This window comes from Parus major, unplaced genomic scaffold (assembly GCF_001522545.3).
Source record: "Parus major isolate Abel unplaced genomic scaffold, Parus_major1.1 Scaffold411, whole genome shotgun sequence".
Taxonomy (NCBI): Eukaryota; Metazoa; Chordata; class Aves; order Passeriformes; family Paridae; genus Parus; species Parus major.
Genome location: NW_015379319.1, coordinates 8787 through 31545, shown reverse-complemented (window position 1 = coordinate 31545; position 22759 = coordinate 8787). Strand labels below are relative to the sequence as shown.

Below are 22759 nucleotides of genomic sequence, written 5' to 3'. Positions count from 1 at the left end.
GAGAGCGAAGTTCTTGTTACAATCCAATATATCTTTTTCTATCGTGAATATTCTAATTCTTAGTAACCAATCACCATGAGACATACCCACTAAAGAATTTACATACAACCTATGAGCTTCCCTATATTAACATACAGTGTTGCATTTTATACTCTACAGAGCTTTACAAGTTCTTTCCTTGCTTCTTTATTTTTGGACTCTTCTTATCAGCAGAAGAACATTGTTTTATCAACAGGGATTCTCCTCTAGCTGGCTAGGCTATTGTTCTTTGGTTAACCAGTACTCAGTATCCTATAACTGAAAGCAGGCTTTCATTTCTACTTTGATTCTAGCCTTCATATTTTCACAAACTAGTGCCAAACAATCACATTCATACGGTTTCCCTGTTTCACCTTCCCCAACACTGCGGGTCTGCCTGGACACTGGTTTTGCTGTGTGGATGAAATGATTTCTGTTGCAGATCCTGGCCAGAACAAAGTAATGCCTTAATTTTATGTTGCTGGAGAGCTTTTGCGCTTCCTGCAGTTCAGGCGGCAAGATTCCACCATTAGAATGTTTTTTCTTCATAATCCTACTTTTATATCGTCAGTTCGGTTTGGGCCAGGAGTGTAAGAATCAATTTTCATTCTTAGGAGATGAAGTAGAAAAAAATGTTCATTGCTTTGGACTCCTTGTCCATGTGTTTGTGTGACTGTTAGAAACTGAAAAAATTTGGTATGGGTTTTGCAGTGTTCACCTTTAAGCTGCAAATGAAAAATGGGAAGAGCTTTTTTTTTAAAGATGACCCTTTAACTGGTAAACAGTTAATAGAATACTGTTCAAAAAAAATCCCCAAAACCCTAGCTTTTGGAGGGGGCAACATGTGAGTCACAGGATGGTGCCCTGGAAGAGAAGCTTCCTTCAAGGCAGCCAGGAGAGGAACTTTAGAAATGCAAATTAACACTGCTGGGGCAAAGTGTGGACCATGCACCAGGGGCTTCTTGGCTGGGGGAGGAACTGATACAGGAAACACATATGTATATGAAAATTCAGAATATCAGAAGCAGGTAATGTGCTTCAGCACATGAGAGGAAACAAAAATATATACTTCATTTAACAATTTTGTAAAAGGTAGAAACAACTTGTAACAGAACACAAAGGAATTTAGTTGCTAGGTGAAGACCATAAAGCTAAGATGTATATTGTGAAAACTCAGTGAAGCAAGACTTAGGTATTGTGAAAACCCAAAAAAGCACAACCTGTGGCTTAAGAAGTCAGCAAGAACCAGACTCCTGGTTTTGACCAGGACAAACTGACCCAGGAGTTAGCTGAGCCTCCACTGCACCTGCCCAGAGATGGGGCTCAATCAGCAAACACTGAGGAAGATGTCTTGACTTCATCACAGACCTCTCTGCCCATGAGACCACCTGGAGGTGTAGCACCACACAAGACTCATTATAATATGAAAAGCAATGAGACAGAGAATGGCCAGGGAATGGGCGGGCAGGGAGGTGTGGGCTGGTGGGATCAGTGTGTATTTAAAGCTGAAGCTTGTCTCCACCAGGCATGCATGTATGGTGGAGAATCCCCTATGCCTCCCAGCAGGAAATAAAACATTCTGACTTTGCAATTTTAATTGCAAAGTCATTACTCCGCAACACAGAATTGGGCTGATTCCCTCTGCCCCTCAACCCAAGCTCTGCCTTCTGGCACAAAGGGAATTTGCACAGCTAAAGGCAGAGCCCATAGTGAGGATACCTCACTCTGGAGCAGAAATTGGTTAAGCTGCAAAGGGAAACAGCAAATGGAGAATGTTGTGAAAACTTCAGTAAAACAAGTGGAAGGAATCATCCCTCTCCACTCTCCAACCTGTGCTGTCACTGTCTATGTTATATAGCATGTATCAGACCACTGCAGAGGTCTGTTTCTGCTGTCACAAGTTCAGGGAAAATTAGTTCAGAATCCAAGTATTTGATGCTTTAATTAGAGAAAAGGGGTCAACTGATGCAGCCCTACCTGGAGGGAGGACCCAAAAACAGGGAAAAGATGAACAGCCACCAGAACAAATCCTGCAACACCATAGACCAGCCCCAGGGAACCCTAACAAATTCGTATCAGATACCAGAGAACTAATTTATCATTTCCATGGCATAATTAGATTACAGGATGTCCTCAAAACAATACCCAACCAGACAGTTCCAGCTCCTGACCTTCCTGCCCACCAATCCACCCAGAAGAGGAACACAACATTTCACCGTGAGATGGGATCAGATTATCTTTTAGCAGAAAAAGGAGGGGTTTGAGGAAAGTTAAATGACTCAAACTGCTGTTGGTAAATAGATCACAAAGGAAAAGTGATAAAACAGATAACAAAGGATATAAGAAAAAAGCTCATGTGTCAGTCCAAACGTGGAAAGGATGGGAATGGAACACATCTCCATGTTTCCCTGGCAGACCATGGGTTAAACAAATGCTGTTTCTCCTCTTATATTCTACTTTCATCTTTTCGCCATGCACAACACCCTGCTGAGTGCAGCTCATTCAGCAGCTGAGCAAGGGGATGCAGGTGGCAGCCAGGCCTCCTGAGCCAGAAACGGCTACAAAAGGACAACAAATGAGGTCACTGAGAGCAATCCCAAAATCAAAGAAGACCCAGGAAGAAAAAACAGATTCAATGAGTGAATCTGCTTGAAGTTAGGGCCAGAGACTTGCACATAAGGAGCAATGGAAAAAATAATCCGTTTCAGAAAATGTTACTAATTGACAAGGACTGCTGCTCAGATAAAGTCCCACTAAATTCCTGAACTTCCAGAAGAACAACAATATCGGACGTTATACAAAAGTGGGGGGTACATATTAAGCGGGACATACAAGAAGCGGATCAGGAAGTCTGAACTTTCCAAGCACCTCCGCCAGTGGGGAAAGGGAGAGGAACATGCGGCCCGGAAAATTAGAACAAAAACGGGGCTGCGTTCCCCAGCACCTGGAGAGACCGCATGGCAAATGCCCCATGGCCTCTCCCTTTGGGCAGCAATAAAGTCACTTGCACACCACTCCTCTGGCTCCTTTGGCCACACAAACCTCTGGCGCCGGGAATTTTCCCGCCCAGCCCCGGGCACAGCGCAGCTACCTCCGGCCTCCCGACACGAACAGGGACGAGCCAGCGCTGCTCCGGCACCGGCTCTTGCCGGGGCCCCAGAGGGAACGAGACCCCGGGCAGCTGCTCCCGCAGGGCCCTCACGCCAGGGCCAACACGGGCCGGCCACGGCACAACCCGCCACAGCCCCTTGTCGCCCCCTCCGCCCGCACCGAGCCCCGAGCTCCCGCAGAACCGAGCGCGGCTCCCACCTGCGATGGCCGGGGCCGCCTCCGAGCTCCGCCGCCGCCTCACCGGGCTCCGGCCGCTGGCGCCGCTCCCGGGCCCGCACAGACGCTCCGGCAATGGCGGCTCTCCCGCCCCACGGCTGTCCTGGGGGCGCCAGCGGGACTGGGCTTGTCCCCTCTCTGCCCAATCAGCGCGCGTCAGAACCATGAGTGACGGTAGCAGCAGCCAATCGCAGCCAGCGGCGGGCTCTGCACACGGCACATCCCCGCCCCGCGCGCTCTGCGTCCCCCGGGCTGTGTGAGGGGAAATCCGGAGATGAGGAACAGCCCTGGAACGGGCCCGGCCCGAGCGGCCATTGAGCTCAGAACACAAACAAAGTTCTCCGCAGCTCCCGGCCCGCCTGTCCCAGCCCTGGGTGTTCGGTGGCTCCGGCTCAGCGGGAAGCCCTGGAGCCTCACTTCTCCCACCTCTAATTAGGAGCATCAGTGCATTGCTGGAATTTCCCCCAAAAGGGAAAACTGCCCCAAACCCCTGTGGATGAGTGGGGGAGGAGAGAGATTTCTTGCAGAAAACTCCAGAAACTCAGAGGAGGATAATGAGAAGTAAAGGAAAACCCTTAAAACCAGCTTCTCCACACCCCTCCCTCCTCCCAGCTGTGCCTGCTCCCCCAGCAGTGCAGGGACACAGGGAATGGGGCCATGGTCACTCCATCCCCCGGGGCTTTTCCCGCTGCTCAGGGACAGGAGTCGTTCCCCTGCTGCACCTTGGGCTTTCTCTCCCACCAGAGACTTCTCCAGGAACTTCTCCACCTGAGTCCATCCCATGGGGAATAGCTCCCTCACAGTGCTGCAGCGTGGGTCACTCTGCCACGGCATCAGGCCTTCTGAAAGGAATAGGCAAGAAGAGCAGCTCCTTTTTAATGCCTTTATTGAGGTCAGCTCTAGGTGGGGGAGCTCGACCACTGCTGCTCCTAATGGACAGCACAGAGGAGGAGATGTTCAGCTTTGCCACATGTCAGAGCTGGGGCTTCCGTCCTCATGAGAGTCCCTAAGAAGATATTCCCTTGTTGTAAATCTAGGGTAGTTATGGATATCAAGTATTGTGTAGTTATGGCAACAAGGTCCGGGACATAAGTTCCTGAATGTTCTCCCTTGCTCCTCAACATAGTTTGGAGTCTGTTTTGTTCCATGGCTTGCTGATTCTATAGGGGTCTTTAGATGTTAATCCCACTTCTCCTGGGTGCTATCCCCCATGGGAGTTGGGCTCATCTACACACTGGGTGCTGTCATCGGTGCCACTGAGGGGTGCCAGGAGCAGCACAGGCAATAGACAAGGCCAGGTGGCAATTAACAAGGCTGGTACAACAACATTGATATTTAACAAACATCACACAACATGAGGTATATTTACAAAGTAAGCACCTTATGGTGACAACATTCTACTGTTCAAACTGTAAACATCTTTCTGTACTGATCAGGAGGTCACGATTTACACTTTACAATCCTGATGCTGAATGTCTCCTGAGGAGGCCTGATCACTGAGAAGAGTGGGGCACTTGTAGGCTGACCCTGTTTGGAAAACCTGCTCCTCACCCCGAGCCTCACCATTGCCCACCTGTGACTGACATCCCAAAACATTGAAAACATTTATCCATTTTTCTTTATAATTCAAATCTAATGAATTAATAAAAATAAAATTGTTTTTTATAATAATATTCTACTCTATTTTATAACCTAATTTTTATATTTATGTAAAAGCATTGATGCATTTTTAGAAACGAAAAACGTTATTGTTGGTGGTTCTAAGTACCACAATTACCTTCATTAATTAATTGATCACTATTTCTCTCTCTTTATTGCAATTACTCCTATTTTTAGTCCGTTAATAATTTTTTTTATAATTATTGTCAGACAGGGTAAAAGGGACCACTTTGGGGTCCATGGAGACTTTCCTGGGGAACATTTGGGGCAGTTTTGGGTCTGGGAAGGGAATTTAGAGAGAACTTGGGGGTCTGGAGGACACTTGGGGGAGCCAGGTGCGCACTTGGAGGGGCACTTAGGGATTCTGTGGGACAATTCGGGGTCCGGGGTAGCACCTGGGGGTCCAGGGGGGAACCTGGAGGTCAGGCAGGGGAATCTGGGGGCCCTTCGTATTCCGGGCGGGCACTTGCGGGACTGTAACGGGGCTCTCTGGGGCGCGAGGGATGATGGGAGTTGTAGGCGCCGGTATAATACAGTTTAAAGGGGCCGCGAAGCATCACGGGAGTTGTAGACACAGCTCCAATGGGTTCCGGTGAGGCGCGGGGCATGACGGGAGATGAAGTCCTGGCTGGAATAGCGCTCTATGGGTGCCGCGGAGCATGATGGGAGCTGTAGTCCCGGAAGTGGCTCGGAAGGTGCCGTTCGCGTCGCGGGAAGGCACTTGGGGGAACACTTTTGCGTCCGAGCCGTGGCTGCAGGTCCTCGGGGCGAATGTATACGGCTCGGGAGCACTTGGGGGGAACCTGGGGAGCTCTAACCGGGCTCTTTGGGGCGCGGGGCACGGCAGGAGGTTTGGGCGCGGAACTGTGTTGTGAGGTACTCTGATAGCGTGGGGGATGATGGGTGATGAATTCCCAGCAGTGGCTGTAAGGGGCATCTGTTGGGTCGGGAGCATTCAGGGATTCTGGAGGGTTTGGGGGACACTTATGGGACATATGGGTGGCGATATTGGGGTTCTGGGGAGCGCAGGGCATATTTCCAGTCCCTCCCATTTCCTTCCAGCATGATCCCATTTGCTCTCAACTGCACCCAGTCAGCCTCAGTGTAGTTGGACTCACTGCCAGTATGATCCCAGTCTCTCTCAGTGTGATTGCAGTCTCTCCTGCCATGGGCCCAGCTGCTCCCAGTATGATCCCAGTATTATGTCAGTACTCCCCCAGGACAATCCCAGTCAGTGCCAGGATGATCCCAGTATGACCCCATTACAAACCAGTCCCTGCCAGTGCTGCTACTCCTGGTATCCCCCAGCCCTTTCTATATTCGCCCCTCCCAGATCTCCCCAGAGGAGCCCATGGACTGGGAGTCCTCAGCCGGGGTCCCCAGCCAGCCCCCGTTTGAATCTGCAGCCCCCAATTTTCCCAGTTTCCCTCTCCTTTTCCCTGGGTTGGGTTCCCCTCACCCCCAGTGGGTGGGAGCAGCTGAGAGCCCCGCGCTGTCCATCCCGACCTGTTCTGGTTTCATCCCTGCTCCTGCCATGGGCTGTGAGGGGTTCGGGAATGGGGCACCGAGGGTGTCGCTGCTCCTGGGGGAGGAGGAGGAGGGATGGAAGAGGAGGGATGAAGAAGGAGAGTGAGAAGGGATGGAAGTAGGAGAAGGAGGTGGGGATAGGAAGGAGGAGGAGGAGAAATGGAGGAGTGGGAGGAAGAGGAAGAGGAGGAACAAAGAAAGATCAGGGGAGGGAGAAGGAAGCATGAGGTTGAGCACTCCCTGAATTCACAGCCCCCCACCTGTGGGATCATCATCCCCCCATCCCACAGTTGCCCGAGGAGAGGAAGCTCAACCCAGATATCCTAGGTGGTCTCTGGGTTGGGTTTTTTGTGGGAGGGATGTTTGGAGAATGAAGAACTCCCTTGGAGGGACATTGGGGGTTCCCAGTGGCGGCTGCCAGCAGAGGCAGCCTGGAGGAGCAGAGCCCTGTCCCCCCCCAGGACCCCAAAATGGGGAGCCCAGAGAGGGGGAGCGCTGCGATTTATGGGACCCTCAGCAGCCTGGAGAGGGGCAGGGGGGACTCCTTGGACCCCCTGCATCCCACAGTAGCGAATAAGGAGAGAAAGGACTCTGGAACCTAAAAACCCGCATCATCCCTATGTGTTGAGATGAAAATGGGGGGAACTTTTTGGATTGCTGGCACTCCCAGCAGCCTGGGGAGGGTCGGGACTGAGTAGAAGGGGCACCATCAGTGCAAGTGTGACCCCCAGCAGCTGGGACAGGAGGGAAACCCTGAACACCAAAGGGGAGAGACCAGAGATGGGGAACTCCTGGGAGGTATTTTGAAAGCTAAAACTTGGTGGTTTGGATATTTATATGGGCACCAGATGCCCAGTGACTTCAAGAGGTGGACTTGGGCAGAGGAGCCCCCTAACCCAATGTGATCATGAATTGTATTTTTGCCCAAACCAGGATTTCTCATTCCCAGACCTTGGCCGGATGGAGGAGGAGGCAGCGAGGAAGAGGAAGATGCCCCAGGACACCCAGGCAGGTGAGGAGGAAGTCACTGCCCCTTTGCCCCTTTCTCCCTCTCTCCTGCTCCATCTCCCAGCCCAGCATGACCCACAGCTGCAGGACAACCCCGCTGCTGACGCCGTCCTGCCGGGGACGCACTGGGGGGGATCTCCTTCCCCTTCCCTCTGGCACGGAGGCAAATCCCAACCTCTCTTTGTCCTTCCTCCCCCAGATAAGGAGCCAAGGACAGAGACCAGGGAGGAGAAATCCCTGGGGCACAACCTCGTTGAAGAGGCCATTTTGAGCACCTCCATGTTGCAGGAATCCAATGGGGAGGAAAAGCCCCTGAGATCCTGTAGGAGGAGAGTCTCCAAACCCAGCCCAGGGAGCTCTGAGGATGAAAGACCCAACCTGTGCCGGGAAGGCAGCCGGAGATCCAGCCAGGGCTCTGAGCTGGTGGTCCATGAGCAGCTTCAGGATGGGGAGAAGCCCTACAAGTGCTTGGAGTGTGGGAAGAGCTTCAGCCGGAGCAACAGCCTGATCCGCCACCAGATGATCCACACCGGGGAATGGGCCTGTGAGTGTGAGGAATGTGGGAAGGGCTTCAGCTACAGCTCCAACCTCATCGTCCACCAGCACATCCACACTGGGGAGAGGCCCTACAAGTGTCCTCAGTGTAGGAAGAACTTCTCCCAGAGCTCCAACCTGACCATCCACCAGAGGATCCACACTGAGGAACGGCCCTACAAGTGTGAGGAATGTGGGATGACTTTTAGCTGGAGGTCCCAACTGACCATCCACCAAATGATCCACACTGGGGAGAGACCATATGAGTGTACTGAGTGTGGGAAGAGGTTTCAGACCACCTCCAATCTCCTCATGCACCAGCGGATTCACACAGATGAGAGGCCCTTCCGCTGCCCTGATTGTGGGGAGGGCTTCAAGCAAAACTCCACTCTCATCACCCACCGGCGCATCCACACCGGGGAGAAGCCCTACGAGTGTGGGGAATGTGGGAAGAGCTTCAGCGACAGCTCCAGTCTGATCCGCCACCAGAGGATCCACACTGGGGAATGGCCCTACAAGTGTGGGGAATGTGGGCAGACATTCAGAGAGAGATTCAAACTGATCATCCACCAGCGCATCCACACTGGGGAGAGGCCCTATGAATGTTCTGAGTGTGGGAAGAGGTTTCAGACCAGCTCCTATCTCCTCCAGCACCAGAGAATTCACAGAGAGGAGAGGCCCTTCCGCTGCCCTGACTGTGGGACGGGGTTCAAGTACAACTCCAACCTCATCACCCACCGGCGCATCCACACTGGGGAGAGGCCCTACAAGTGTCCCCAGTGTGGGAAGAGCTTTACCCAGAGCACAGCCTTGGCCCAACACCAACAGAGGCACCGGTAAGGGAAGACCTACGAGTGCCCCAAGTGCAGGAAGAGCTTGGTTTGCTGCTCCAGCTTTTTTCCCCCCTTGGAAGACTCAAGTTTTGCAGTGCCCCAATGACCCATGTTCCCAGTGATCTGCATTGGGAGGACACTGGGGTGGTGGTCCTTTTGTTTTGGCTCTAATTATCTTTTGATTCATCTTCATCCCTTTAAAACAGACAAAAATTGGGTAAAAATCAACAAATTCATCAAAGGTATCTAAAGTCTCACATTTTACTAGTGCTTCCAGGAAATCTGGGAGAAACTTGGGAGGGTTTTGGGGGATATTTGGTGTAGTTGTCTCCATTTCTTGGCACTCAACAAGATGAGATGCTTCAATCTGTCACCTCAAAACCACTCAATGCCATTGAAAACTACTCAGTCCCACCCCAAAATTACCAGATTCCACAGCCCCTCAGGATGTGATTCCTTAAGTTTTAGCTTTCATATTTTTCATATTCTGCACTGCCCGGGTTTGTAGTTTTGAACTTCATATCAAGTGTTAGTGAGCTCTCTTCACAGAGTAGGTAGACAAAACAATTCCTTTTCTAGCTTGATACAAAGGACAGCTGTGACGAGTTTCAGGCCCAAAAGCATAAACAGGGGTGGACTGAAGGGAGAAAACAAGAAAGATGGGACTTCATCTTGTGAAGCAGTAGTTGGATCATGAACCCCAATATGCAGATGGACCTAAATGTGAGACCTCGTGATCAGTTGTCCATTTTTGTGACCATTTTCAGTCCATCCTGGGTGTAGCCCTGGCCAGGCTCTTGTACTGCCCCAGGTGTATCCTTTAAGGCCTTGTAATAAATGTTATTCTTAACTCTGTCTAGCCTCTGTTCTAGGTCAGCCTTCTGAAGGCATCAGGTGGAATGGGGTTGGAAGGGGACTGGGTGAAGTGGGATGCAAATCAGGAGGGGTGAGATGGGCATTGGGTGGGACAGGATGGGTGGGATGGGGATTGGGAAGTGTGAAATGGGCGAAATAGGGCTTGGGAAGGGAGTCTTGCTGTGGCATGGGAGGAGCAAGAGTGGGATAGGTTGTGGTTGGGATTGGGAAGGTGGGATGGGGTCTGGAATGAGACAGCCAAGGTTCAAGGATGATGAAGGGAGGAGGAGTTTTTTACTGAGTGAGTTTTTGGATATTCCACGTTCTTAAGATTTTGGTGTTACTCACGTTTCTGAGGCAGTTTTGGGGGACTCCCAAACTGTTGGGAGGTTCCTGAGAGTAGCTCCATAGAGCCCCACTGCCAGGGGTGGTTGCCATGGGCACGAGGTCAGAGCTGTAGGCAGAGTCTGTTGCCTTGGCACTGTGCAGAAAAACGTTTTAACAGAACAAAAGCATGATATTTTAGTAAAAGCCTGTCTGCACAACCCAGCTTTCAATCCAGGCAACAAGGGTAGTGTTCTTGAAGCTCTCCTGGAACAGCAAGAATAAAGAAAAACAATGGCGTTGTGTACATGGAAAAGAATGTAAAACAATATGTATTAACGAATAGTAGCTTGTTAAGCCCTGCGAGCCCTGTAGGACCCTATAAAATTGTGCTAAAGATATAAATAAACAACATTTGCTATACCTCTGTGAGGACTCAGTGAGTAGTCTGAGCAGTTTTCCATTACCTGGCACTCTGAACAGGGACCCTTTGCGGGCAAAGGGTACCAGCTCGGCAGATTCGCGCAGTGTTTGGACGTGGAATGCGGATCAGGGCTGAGGGAGCAGATTCGTGCAGCGGTTGGATGCGGAAAGCGTGGATCGGAGCTGGGTGGCAGGTTCGTGCAGCGGTTGGACGTGGAATTGTGAACCTAAGCTGGGGAAAACTGGGGACGGAGGAGCCTGAGACAGAAGACCAAAGGCAAGTACGCGTTGGCACTCAGGTAGGAGACGTCGCGAACCTCCCCCCATCCAGGGCTGCTAGTATGGATATAGTTTGCGGCAGCACAAAAACTGCTTCAAAGTGTTATAGTTAAATGAGGGGAAGCAGTCAAGGATAAGGACCTTGAAAAGCTCGTTTTATGGGCTAGAGAAAATGGAAACTTGAAAGTGCCTCCACTGCTTTTTGCAGTGGAAGAATGGAGAGAAATAGGAGTCCAGTTGTGGGAGAAAACAATTACAAGGAAAAGCAAGGACACTCTGTCTTACAGTCTGACTTGGCAGATTATAATTAATACCTTAAAAGACATGAAAGCAGAATTTATCCAGGTTGCAAGCCCCATAATTCTACCTGCTGTCACAGCAGCAGCCATCTCTACCCCCCACTGCTAGGCGAACATTCTTGGCAATGACGCCCTTGGAGAGAGGGGGAGAGAGTCAGAGAGAAGTATATAAGGAGGTGTTCAATGTTTTTAAATTGACTGTGGACCTACAGGGACAACATATTAACTCTACTTTTGAAGAGAAGCCAGATTTTGATTGGTTTCCACCCGACCCAGGGGGGCATGGGGGGAGCACTGGAGTGTGCACAGAGAACAAAGGCACCCCCACGGCAGAGGCATTGCAGAAGAAGCTCCGAGGCCACACAGGACAAATATCAGCAATTACAGAAACAGTTGAGCAGAAACAGGTGGTTCAGACAGCTTCAAAGGGTGACAAAATAGTCAAAAAATTGCTAACTATATGGAATCTAGTTCGAAATTCATTACTGTAATTAAAAGTTGATAAATTCCAATGGTCACCGTTGCTATCACCTGGCCCTGAGAAGCTCTTTGCTTAACATCGCCCATTTTTGTAAAATCATGTCCTTTTTCCTCTGTCTGCAAAGAATGAGATAAATATTGAGGGAAAGAACTGCATTTGTTAAAGTTAACTTTATAGGGTTTTTTTGTCTCCGGTTTTGCCCTCTGCAAGTATAAATGGAGGATGTCGTTCACACTGTCGTCCCCCCCCCGAAGAAGCACTGGGATACTACCCAGTTGGTTAAACAGTAACAATTTGTTGTTTTCTTAGCATGTCTTTATATACCCTTTCAGAATTAAATTTGTGGTTTTTAAGTAATTATGAGTTCTTGCAGTTTTAGAGTTTTACTGGAGAAATTATTGTGACTCTATAGAAAATTCAAAAACCCTCTCTTTAAAAATGTTTAGAGTAAATATTAACAGATGGAAAAAGTTACCTTGCAATAATTAGTTTTAAAACCTAATGTCAAAATATTGAATGATTTACAGTTACTAATAAAATGACCTTCCAATTAATGTTATCTACAGAAGATATTCATGGTTTAAAAAATAATTAGCTAGGAGAACTTCACTGCACAAGACAAAGTTAAGTTAACCATATATTACCCATATGCTTGTGTTTTCCACAATTTTAATAAGGTAATTTCAATGTGAGTCTTTTTGCTATAAAAAACAGGTATAACAGCATATATACCAATTTGGACTTCGTAATTTAATTAAAAAGCAGACTTGATGTTTCTGAAAAGTGCTACAAAAGCTGAATGGCAACTTGCCAAATCCTGTGTTGTTGTGATTTTTCTCTAATAAAACTGCACTTTAAAAATCCTAACAAACTTAAGCATATTCCAAGCAAATCCCTGCTACAAATAAGTATTTTCAGTAACCTTTGTAGATACTATGAGTTATTCTCAAGGCCAAATTAGATAAAATCATAATGTATTTGTCACATATTTATAATCTCTATTGTAAATTCATGTTGCTATTATATTGTGTTTAAAAGGTATATACCAAACTTTCAGTTGCCTTTTTGTAATAATAGATTAAGAATGAGTTATGTTTTCACTTGATAAAGTGTTGATAGAATTTAGCAAAGTTAAGTTTCACTAGGTTTAGGTCTGAGTGTTCTTAAGTTAGGTTTTATAACTTTAATATTCTTTTGAGGTTAAGTTTTGTTATTTCCTTCTGTCAAAATTAATTTCTACCAGGTTTGAATATTGTTTTATTTAAATTGTCTCACCTTTTGTTAAGACACTTGTCTAAACTACGAAGTATAGTTATTTTCCTAGAGAGATGACTATGACTGAAACTGTGATAGAACACTGATAAACACCTGTTTGTGGATGGGAGAAGATACAGTCTGTTGCACCCTTCATTTCATCAAAGGTTTAATTATTTGTTACAATCTCCACTGGTTTTTTTTTCTTTAGGTAACACAAAAGAATAGTGACTGTTATTAATACTAAGAAGTTTAAAAGTTTTTACCTTGTTTCACTTCATGCCATTGAGACATGAATATTTTGAAAATACTATCTTAACTCCCTCAGACACTTACTGCTGATATATTCATTGTATAATGTGAATTTACAGATTTTATGATGAGTATTATTCACAAGGTATTATTACTATATTTGTAGTCAGCTTTCCATATGCTTTACAATTTTTGTGTAATTGCCTTTAAGACATATGTCATTTGAGCTCTTTTTGTTTTCTAACTGCAGATGCATCTCTTTAAACAAGTTATACAGCTGTTCCTGTACAGGGTTTTCTTACTCTTTGTAACTCCTCCCCTTGTTTAAGAAGGCTTGCTCTTGCCTAATTCAGTGTAGCTTTATTGTTTTTCAGTGCTTCCAGAATTCCAGAAAAACGTATCATTGCTAAAAGTCAGCCACCATGAGAGAAACTTCAGATTAAACCAACTGCTAGATAGTTCTATCGGTCTGTTGCCTAAGACTTCTGATCATTTGCTTTCCACAAATGCACTTCAACAGTTTGCTGTGCTTTAAGCATCCCATAGCTGCTATAATTAAGAACCTTGTTTTGAAAATGAGTTAAGAGATATCTTTCCAGTTTAAAGCCAGGCCTGGTCAAGCCTTGACTTTACCTGGATGAAATGTTTGCCAACAGATATAGATGTTTTCTGTACCAAATCAATATTTGAGTCACTTTTGACTTAGCAATTTGACCCTATTAATATGACAGCTGGATCAATTTTGAAGGGAACTTGGAGAATCATTTCTGGAGGTGGTTATCCAATCCTTTACTGATTTGAGGTTTGTCAGCTGTTTACAAACTCTGAGATGCTGGTACAGTGTTTTAGTAGTTAACAGTAATTCTATATCACATATGTTATCAATAATGTTTATCATCTAATTAATTTGTAACTACTGTAAGTTGTTGTTCATTATGTGTATAGTTTTGTGTTGATATTCATATGCATGATAAAAGTACATCTCACTTTTAAAAGCAAAAGGAATTGATGCCTTAAGAACATTCAATTAACGTAGTATGTGCATTAGAAATTTAGACCACAATTCATTTTGAATAATGAAATAATTGCACCAAAAATTTAGAAAAGATCATAATATCTGAATTCACAAATAAGTTTACTACAGTTAAGCCTAAATGATTCATCAACATAAATGGGAGAAGTGCCTATGTTCTGTTGACAGGTTCAAAAGAGTCACCTGTTCATCTGACCAGACACTGACTGCCTCCGAAAACATGAGACCCAGTAAACAGAGAAGTCACTACACAGCCTTTGTTGTCAAAACAAGACCAGAACTGCCAAGACACAGTTATGTCTGAAAACTACAGTTTGCCAACAGAAGTTTTATGTTATCATCATGTTGTGTCTCTACCAATTTTCTTCAGTTATTCCCTGTTTCAGGATTTGAAAGAACATTCAGTGATGCTAAGGATCAACATTTTCAGCTGATAGACTTGGACCTGCTAAAACAGCACATCTGGAGTCTCAACTGTGATGAACGGGCCAGGAGACCAGCTCTTTTTAAGAGGGCCTTTATTAAACAGAACAGCTGTGGGGTGGAGGCCTGGGGAGTCACACACACCACCACTACTCCCACTTGGACACCGCAGAAGAGGAAGATCCCTGCAGCTTTGTCACTAGGGCAGAGCTGGGACTTCCTTCCTCACAGGAGTCCCTGGTAAGACTCATTCTCTTGGCCTTGTAGTCTAGGGTGTCATCCCAGTCGAGTCCCCTCAAGTTTATGTCGGCCTCTGGAGGGAAGTCAGGGGACTCCTCTGGGTCTTCCTCGTTCGATGGTACTGTTTTTATTCCTTCCTTTTTGTGTGGCTCGTTGTTTCGGGTTTTTTTTCAATCTGGGTGCATCCCATGAGTCTCTGGTTTCTCTCGTTTACATAGAAGTCCTTATGTCATCCTCCTCCTCAGGGCCCAGCTGAACAAGGTACAGCAGCTTGGGGCAGGGGTACAGTGTTGGCATGTGGAGTCTAGGAGCAGTGGGGGCAGGGCCTGGCTGAACACGGAACAAGAAACACAGTACAGCAACTTGGGACAGGGGTACAAGGTGAGTAAACCTGGGACAGGGGTACAAGGTAAGTAAGGGGTTTACGAACAGTAACATGTAACAATCCTCTAATTATTCTTAACATAAACTATTTGAACCTTAAAATAATAGTATTTTTTTTCATTTTCCTGGAGGACAGTAGACATTATTTTTGTTCCATTTGCAAATCTGTGAAAACCCAAGGTTTTATATCAATGTAAAGGGTGTAAAAACCAGAAATATTGTAAAGCTCTCGGCAAAAGTGTAGTATTAGCCCTTGCCTTATTCTTGAAGAAGAATATAAGAAGGAATTTTCAAAAGAATCAGAAGATGTCCAAATTTTAAAAAATTGAATGTGCACAGAATAACTATGTATCTTGGTTAGTCCATGAACAAGTTTGGAAAGAAAAAAAAAAAAAAAGAATATGCTGAAAACTTTGCTTGAAAATTAAAAAAAAAAAAAAAATTTAAAAAAGAACCTTTTGCCAAAAGATAATTTTAAAGAAATATGGAGTTGAATCAAATGTTAAGTTTGTTTTTTACTTTGCCTTTAGTAGTGTAGCTTTGTGTAGTTAGTGAGCCTAGAACCAATTTTTGTGTGATTTCAGCTAATTTTTCAAGTTTCAATATCATATGCTTATCCACTATCACTCCAGAAGATCCATTAATGGAGATTTTTAGTGCAAAGGGAGAGGGGAGATGTTGGAAACCGAGTATCTTCGGTTTAGCCTTAGAAAAAGCCTGGATTGATGTAGTGATGAAGGTAAACAAACACTGGGTAGAGAAATTATAAATTTATGTCTCTATAGTTATAAGTAAGAATATGTGTTAAGTAAGTGTTATGGGGTAGCTTTACCTTTAAGATAGCTTTGAGAGCTGAGGAAGTTGAAGCTGCTGGTGGCTGATGGGAGTTTTTCCTCCTGACCAATTATCAGTCATTTCTAAGAATTGACAGCAGTCTTGACCATTAAAAAGTTAAGTCAACTTGTAAACACCCCCTTAAGAGGTACAGTCAGAGTTCTCTTGCCCGTTTTTGTTTCCGTCTTTTGAGAAGGTGACAAGGTTCTGTGGTAGCCTCCTCCATTCTCCCCACCCCGGTGGAAGAAGGCCGCAGAGGACGGGAGGAAGGTGGGGGGAGGAAAGGAAAGGAAAGCAGAGCAGCCAGCCTGGTTTGGTTTTCAGTTTCTGCTGCTGGACTGAAACCTGACACCATGAACTCTTGTAGCTTTTCTAAAGCTTTTAATTCCTTTACTACTTGGATAAAATGTACAGATTATTCCTTTTTCTCAGAAAGACAGAGAAAGAGAGGCAATCAACATGCAGAAGACATCATAAAACTACCAAAAACAGTGAGGGAAAAGAGTTAAGTTTAAATGAGAGAGAATAAGAAGGTGCTTTACAGCTGAAATATCTTTCTGTTAAAGCTATGAAGATGGACAATAGTAGTTTAAAAAGACTCCTTTAATTCATGACTAGAGTATTGGGGAGGAATAGAGAGTTCAAAGTGTGGACTTTTGAGAAAAAGAGAGAGTAATTGTAATACTGTGAGTTGCTGGAAATGAGTAGAGTGAAGATTTTGAAGCCTTGGGGGGCAAAGAGAAAACTGTTTTCCAGGAAAGCTCACAGAGACAGACTCAAAAAGACTTCTGCCTTTGAATAACTCATCCTTAAAATGGCATCCCTAGACTCATTGACCCATAACACACCTCAGAGTGATGTGAAATGGGAGGAGTGAACTCTGATGACAGATTTCCGGGCAGCTGGCATTAGAGAAATAGAAAACTATAACAAAAATAGTTTTCTTGTGAAAAACTCCATACATTGGCAGAAGGAGACTTCTGTTTCTCTGCAAAGACTGATGAAAAGACTGTAGCAAGAATTGGGACTGTTTTTAACCACCAAAGTTCTAAAAGTTTTTTGTCTCTATGTTGTCATGTGTACAAAAAAAATGGCCAAGTAGTGAGAGATAAAAGGGTTTTCTGGAAGCTTATTCTGGTGTTCTTATTCTTGTAGTTTGTTAATAAACTGTCTTTATTCCTTTTAAGTTTTAAGCCTGTTTTGGTCTTGTTCTAATCCATATCTCACAGCAAGAAATAAGTGATTTTTTTAGTTACTGGTTTAAAACCATGACAGTAAGTAAGAAATTCTATTAGGTAAAATAGTTTAAAGTTTAAACTGTAATAGTGTGAGTTATATAGAAGGTTAGAGATCCAGAAACTGTTACAGAGAGATGCATGAGTATGTGAGCTGTCACCTTAGTGGCTAAGACACAGACACACTGCAGTAAAATTAAGCAAAGGTGATAGGTTACTAAGTGAAAACAAACTTCATGTCAACTGTCTATTTGACTAAAAACATATATTGCTGTGCGGAGAAGAAACTCTGACTTCCACGAGCTATGGCTGACTTGTTGCTGCTCTATAAATCTCACGCCTTGAGATTGATATCTTATCGAGCTACTTGAGCATCTCAAAGCATAGTGGTCCCATCGCTCATTTTTCATCTCAACACCAAACACACACTGGAGATGTCTGGGGCCATTCATCATTTCTCTGCTTTCCAGTGTTGAGGGAACGGACTCTGCCTACAGCTCTGACCTTGTGCCCATGCAACCACCCCTGGCAATGGGGCTCGATGGAGCTGCTCTCAGGAACCTCCCAACAGTTGGACAGTGCCCCAAAACTGCCTCAGAAACATGAGATACCCCAAAATCTCTTCAGGAATGTAGAATATCCAAAAACTAACTCAGTAATAGGCTCCCCCTTTATTCATTATCCCCAAACTTTTGCTGTCTCATTCCAGACCCCATCCCACCTTCCCAACCACAACCTATCCCACTCCTGCTGGACATCAACAGCCCTAAGCCCTATTTCGCCCATTTCACACTTCCCAATCCCCATCCCACCCATCCTGTCCCACCCAATGCCCATCTCACCCCTCCTGATTTGCATCCCACTTCACCCAGTCCCCTTCCAACCCCATTCCACCTGATGCCTTGGGAAGGCTGACCTAGAACAGAGGCTAGACAGAGTTAAGAATAACATTTATTACAAGGCCTTAAAGGATACACCTGGGGCAGTACAAGAGCCTGGCCAGGGCTACACCCAGGATGGACTGAAAATGGTCACAAAAATGGACAACTGATCACGAGGTCTCACATTTTTAGAAGTTTAGGTCCATCTGCATATTGGGGTTCATGGTCCAATTACAGCTTCAGATGATTAAGTCACCTCCTTCCTGTTTTCTCTCTTCAGGCCACACTTGTTTATGCTTTTGGGCCTGAAACTCGTCACAGCTGTCCTTTGTATCAAGCTAGAAAAGGAATTGTTTTGTCTACCTACTCTGTGAAGAGAGCTCACTAACACTTGATATGAAGTTCAAAACTACAAACCTAGGCAGCGCAGAATATGAAAAATATGAAAGCTAAAACTTAAGGCATCACACCCTGAGGGGCTGTGGAATCTGGTAATTTTGGGGTGGGACTGAGTAGTTTTCAATGGCATTGAGTGGTTTTGAGGTGACAGATCAAACTCTCTCATCTCGTTGAGTGCCAAGAAATGGAGACAACGATACCAAATATCCCCCAAAACGCTCCCATGTACGTCCCTGAATCCCAGATTCTCTTGTAGCACTATTAAAAGTAAGGCTTTAGATGCCTTTGATGAATCTGTTGATTATTACCCCAATTTTTGTCTGTTTTAAAGGGATGAAGATGAATCAAAAGATAATTAGAGCCAAATCAAAATGATCACCAGCCCAGTGTCTTCCCAATGCAGATCACTGGGAATGTGACTCATCAGGGCTCTGCCCAATGTGAGTCCTCTGATGGGGGAGGGAACTGGTGCAGCACACAAAGCTATTCCAGCACTTGGGCACTCCTTCTTACTTGAGCTTTCCCTACCGGTGCCTTCGTTGGTGTTTGATCAAGTGAGAACTCACAGAGAAGCTCTTCCCACACTCAGGACACCGGTAGGGCCTCTCCCCAGTGTGGATGCGCCGGTGCCTGACAAGGGTGGAGTTTCGCTTGAAGCCCTTGCCGCAGTCAGGGCAGCAGAAGGGCCTCTCCTCTCTGTGAATCCGCTGGTGCACGAGGAGATAGGAGCTGGTCTGAAACCTCTTCCCACACTCGGGACACATGTATGGCCTCTCCCCAGTGTGGATGCGCTGGTGCCTGACAAGGTGGAAGTTTCGCTTGAAGCCCTTCCCACAGTCAGGGCAGCGGAAGGGCCTCTCCTCTGTGTGAATCCGCTGGTGCACAAGGAGATCAGAGCTGGTCTGAAACCTCTTCCCACACTCGGGACACTCGTAGGGTCTCTCCCCAGTGTGGATCATCTGGTGGATGATCAGCTGGGACCTCCGGCTGAAGGTCATCCCACATTCCCCACACTCATAGGGCCTCTCCCCAGTGTGGATGCGCCGGTGGTTGATGAGGTTGGAGTTGTGCTTGAAGCCCTTCCTGCAGTCAGGGCAGCGGAAGGGCCTCTCCTCTCTGTGAATCCTCTGGTGAATGACGAGACTGGAGCTGGTCTGAAACCTATTCCCACACTGGAGACACTCGTAGGGCCTCTCCCCGGTGTGGATGCGCTGGTGGGTAACAAGGTTGGAGTTGCAGCTGAAGCCCTTCCCACATTCCCCACACTGATAGGCCCATTCCCCGGTGTGGATCATCTGGTGGCGGATCAGACGGTTGCTCTGGCTGAAGCTCTTCCCACACTCCAAGCACTTGTAGGGCTTCTCCCCATCCTGAAGCTGCTCATGGACCACCAGCTCAGAGCCCTGGCTGGATCTCCGGCCGCCTTCCCAGCACAGGGTGGGTCTTTCATCCTCAGAGCTCCCTGGGCTGGGTTTGGAGACTCTCCTCCTGCAGGATTTCTGGGGATTTTCCTTCCCGTTCAATTCCTGCACTGTGGTGCCCCTAAAAATGGCCTCTTTCAGGAGGTTCTGCCGTGGGGATTTGTCCTCCCTGATTTCCATCCTCAGCTCCTTGTCTGGGGGAGGAAGGACAAGGAGTGGATGGGATTTGCCTCCGTGCCAGAGGGAAGGGGAAGGAGATCCCCCCCAGTGCGTCCCTGGCAGCGGGGTTGTCCTGCAGCCGGGGGCCAGGCTGGGCTGGGAGATGGAGCAGGAGAGAGAGGGAAAGGGGCAGTGACCTCCCCCTCACCTGCCTGGGTGTTCTGGGGCATCTTCCTCTTCCTCACAGCCTCCTCCTCCATCTGGCCAAGGTCTGGGAATGAGAAATCCTGGTTTGGTCAAAAATACAATTCATGATCACATTGGATTATGGGTTTCCTTCTCTCAAAGTCCATCTCTAGAAGTCACCAGCCTTCCATAAAAACCTCCAAAACATCAAGATTCAGCCCTGAAAATACCTCCCAGGAATTCCCCATCTCTGGTCTTTCCCCTTTACTGCTCATTGGTTCCCCCCTATCCCAGCTGTTGGGGGTCACACTTATATTGTGGGTCCCCATCTACTCAATCCCTGCTCTTCGCAGGCTGCTGGGAGTGCCAGGAATCCAAAAAGTTTCCCCCGTTTCCATCTCCCCACTTAGGGATGCTGGGACCCCCTAATGTCCTCCCAAGGGGCATTTTCCACTCAGCTTTGCAGTCCTTAATTCTCAAATATTCCCCCCTCAAAAAACCCAACCCAGGGACCCCCCAGGATATCAGGGCTGAACTCCCCCTCCCCAGTCACCTATGGGATGGGGGGCGATAACCCCACAGGTGGGGGGCTGTGAATTCAGGGAGTGATCAACTGCGTGGTAACTTCTCCTTTCCCTGATCCTTCTTTGTCCCTTCTCTTCCTCCCTCTCCTCCCCTTCCATCCCTCCTCCTCCTCCTCCTCCCTAACCCCACCTCTATCTCTTACTTCCACCTCTTCTCACTCTCCTTCTTCACCCCTCCTCTTCCATCCTTCCTCCTCCTCCCCCAGGAGCAGCGACACCCTCGGTGCCCCATTCCCGAACCCCTCACAGTCCACGGCAGGAGCAGGGATGGAACCAGGACAGGTTGGGATCGGCAGTGCAGGGCTCTTGGCTGCTCCCACCCACTGGGGCCAGGGGGGAACATGGCCCAGGGAAAAGGAGAGGGAAACTGGGAAAATTGGGGGCTGCAGATCCAAACTGGGGCTGACTGGGGACCCTGGCTGGGGACTCCCAGTCCATGGGCTCCTCTGGGAGGGGGAATATAGAGAGGGCTGGGGGATCCCAGGAGTGGCAGCACTGGCAGGGACTGGTTTGTACTGGGATCATCCTGGCAGTGACTGCGATAGTGCTGACATCGTACAGGGATCATACTGGGAGCAGCTGGGTCCATGGCAGGAGAGACTGCAATCACAGTGAGGGAGACTGGGATCATAGTGGCAGTGAGTGGGAGCCTGCAGGGGTCAATTGAGACCAGGATGGGAGCAAATGTGGTATACTGGGAGGGACTGGGATCATGCTGAGGGTGATTGAGAGCAGCTATGAGCAACTGGGATCATGCTAGGAGCAACTGGCAGGATCTGAGAGTGACTGGCTGCATGCTGGGGGTGATTGGAAGAAATTGGACTTATACTGGGAAGAACTGGGATCATTCTGGTGGTGTTTGGGATCATACTGGCAGAGAGTCTAACTACACTGAGGCTGACTGGGAGCAGTTGAGAGCAAATGGGATCATGCTGATAGGAAATGGGAGGGACTGGCAATATGCCCTGCGCTCCCCAGAACTCTGGTATCGCCCCCCATATATCCCATAAGTGTCCCCCAAATGCTCCAGGATCCCCCTCATCACCTGTTCGGGACCCCCCAAAGCGTCCGTGGATCCCTGAATCCTCCCGATCCCACTGAGGCCCCTTACAGCCACTGCTGGGAATTCATCACCCATCATCCCCCACGCTATCAGAGTACCTCACAACACAGTTCCGCGCCCAAACCTCCTGCCGTGCCCCGCGCCCCAAAGAGCCCGGTTAGAGCTCCCCAGGTTCCCCCCAAGTGCTCCCGAGCCGTATACATTCGCCCCGAGGACCTGCAGCCACGGCTCGGACGCAAAAGTGTTCCCCCAAGTGCCTTCCCGCGACGCGAACGGCACCTTCCGAGCCACTTCCGGGACTACAGCTCCCATCATGCTCCGCGGCACCCATAGAGCGCTATTCCAGCCAGGACTTCATCTCCCGTCATGCCCCGCGCCTCACCGGAACCCATTGGAGCTGTGTCTACAACTCCCGTGATGCTTCGCGGCCCCTTTAAACTGTATTATACCGGCGCCTACAACTCCCATCATCCCTCGCGCCCCAGAGAGCCCCGTTACAGTCCCGCAAGTGCCCGCCCGGAATACGAAGGGCCCCCAGATTCCCCTGCCTGACCTCCAGGTTCCCCCCTGGACCCCCAGGTGCTACCCCGGACCCCGAATTGTCCCACAGAATCCCTAAGTGCCCCTCCAAGTGCGCACCTGGCTCCCCCAAGTGTCCTCCAGACCCCCAAGTTCTCTCTAAATTCCCTTCCCAGACCCAAAACTGCCCCAAATGTTCCCCAGGAAAGTCTCCATGGACCCCAAAGTGGTCCCTTTTACCCTGTCTGACAATAATTATAAAAAAAATTATTAACGGACTAAAAATAGGAGTAATTGCAATAAAGAGAGAGAAATAGTGATCAAT

The 22759-nt window shown here is 47.7% G+C and overlaps 2 protein-coding genes and 1 long non-coding RNA gene across 8 annotated transcripts; 1 reads left to right on the top strand and 2 right to left on the bottom strand.

Moving 5' to 3' along the window:
- The first annotated feature begins 5648 nt into the window (after positions 1 to 5648).
- Positions 5649 to 11427, top strand: LOC107199025 (zinc finger protein 664-like). Its single transcript, XM_015616330.3, has 4 exons — positions 5649 to 5777; positions 7465 to 7543; positions 7739 to 8909; positions 10569 to 11427. The coding sequence occupies exons 1-4, from the start codon at positions 5664 to 5666 to the stop codon at positions 10642 to 10644; spliced, it is 1440 nt and encodes a 479-aa protein (XP_015471816.1). The 5' UTR covers positions 5649 to 5663; the 3' UTR covers positions 10645 to 11427.
- Positions 11428 to 14607: 3180 nt separating this feature from the next.
- LOC117243791 lies at positions 14608 to 16036 on the bottom strand. Its single transcript, XR_004495697.1, has 2 exons — positions 15986 to 16036; positions 14608 to 15160 (listed from the first exon to the last, which is right to left on the bottom strand). It is a non-coding gene; the product is annotated as an uncharacterized LOC117243791 (long non-coding RNA).
- Positions 16037 to 18155: 2119 nt separating this feature from the next.
- LOC107199026 (zinc finger protein 239-like) lies at positions 18156 to 22261 on the bottom strand. Of its 6 annotated transcripts, none has more exons than XM_033511646.1 (3): positions 22132 to 22261; positions 20295 to 20369; positions 18156 to 20117 (listed from the first exon to the last, which is right to left on the bottom strand). In XM_033511646.1, the coding sequence occupies exons 1-3, from the start codon at positions 22244 to 22246 to the stop codon at positions 19027 to 19029; spliced, it is 1281 nt and encodes a 426-aa protein (XP_033367537.1). In that variant the 5' UTR covers positions 22247 to 22261; the 3' UTR covers positions 18156 to 19026. The 6 variants fall into 6 exon arrangements, with proteins under 6 accessions (XP_033367537.1, XP_033367540.1, XP_015471817.1 ...); XM_033511649.1 differs by having other exon boundaries at positions 20291 to 20353; XM_015616331.2 differs by having other exon boundaries at positions 20291 to 20369; positions 22117 to 22245.
- Positions 22262 to 22759: the final 498 nt, after the last annotated feature.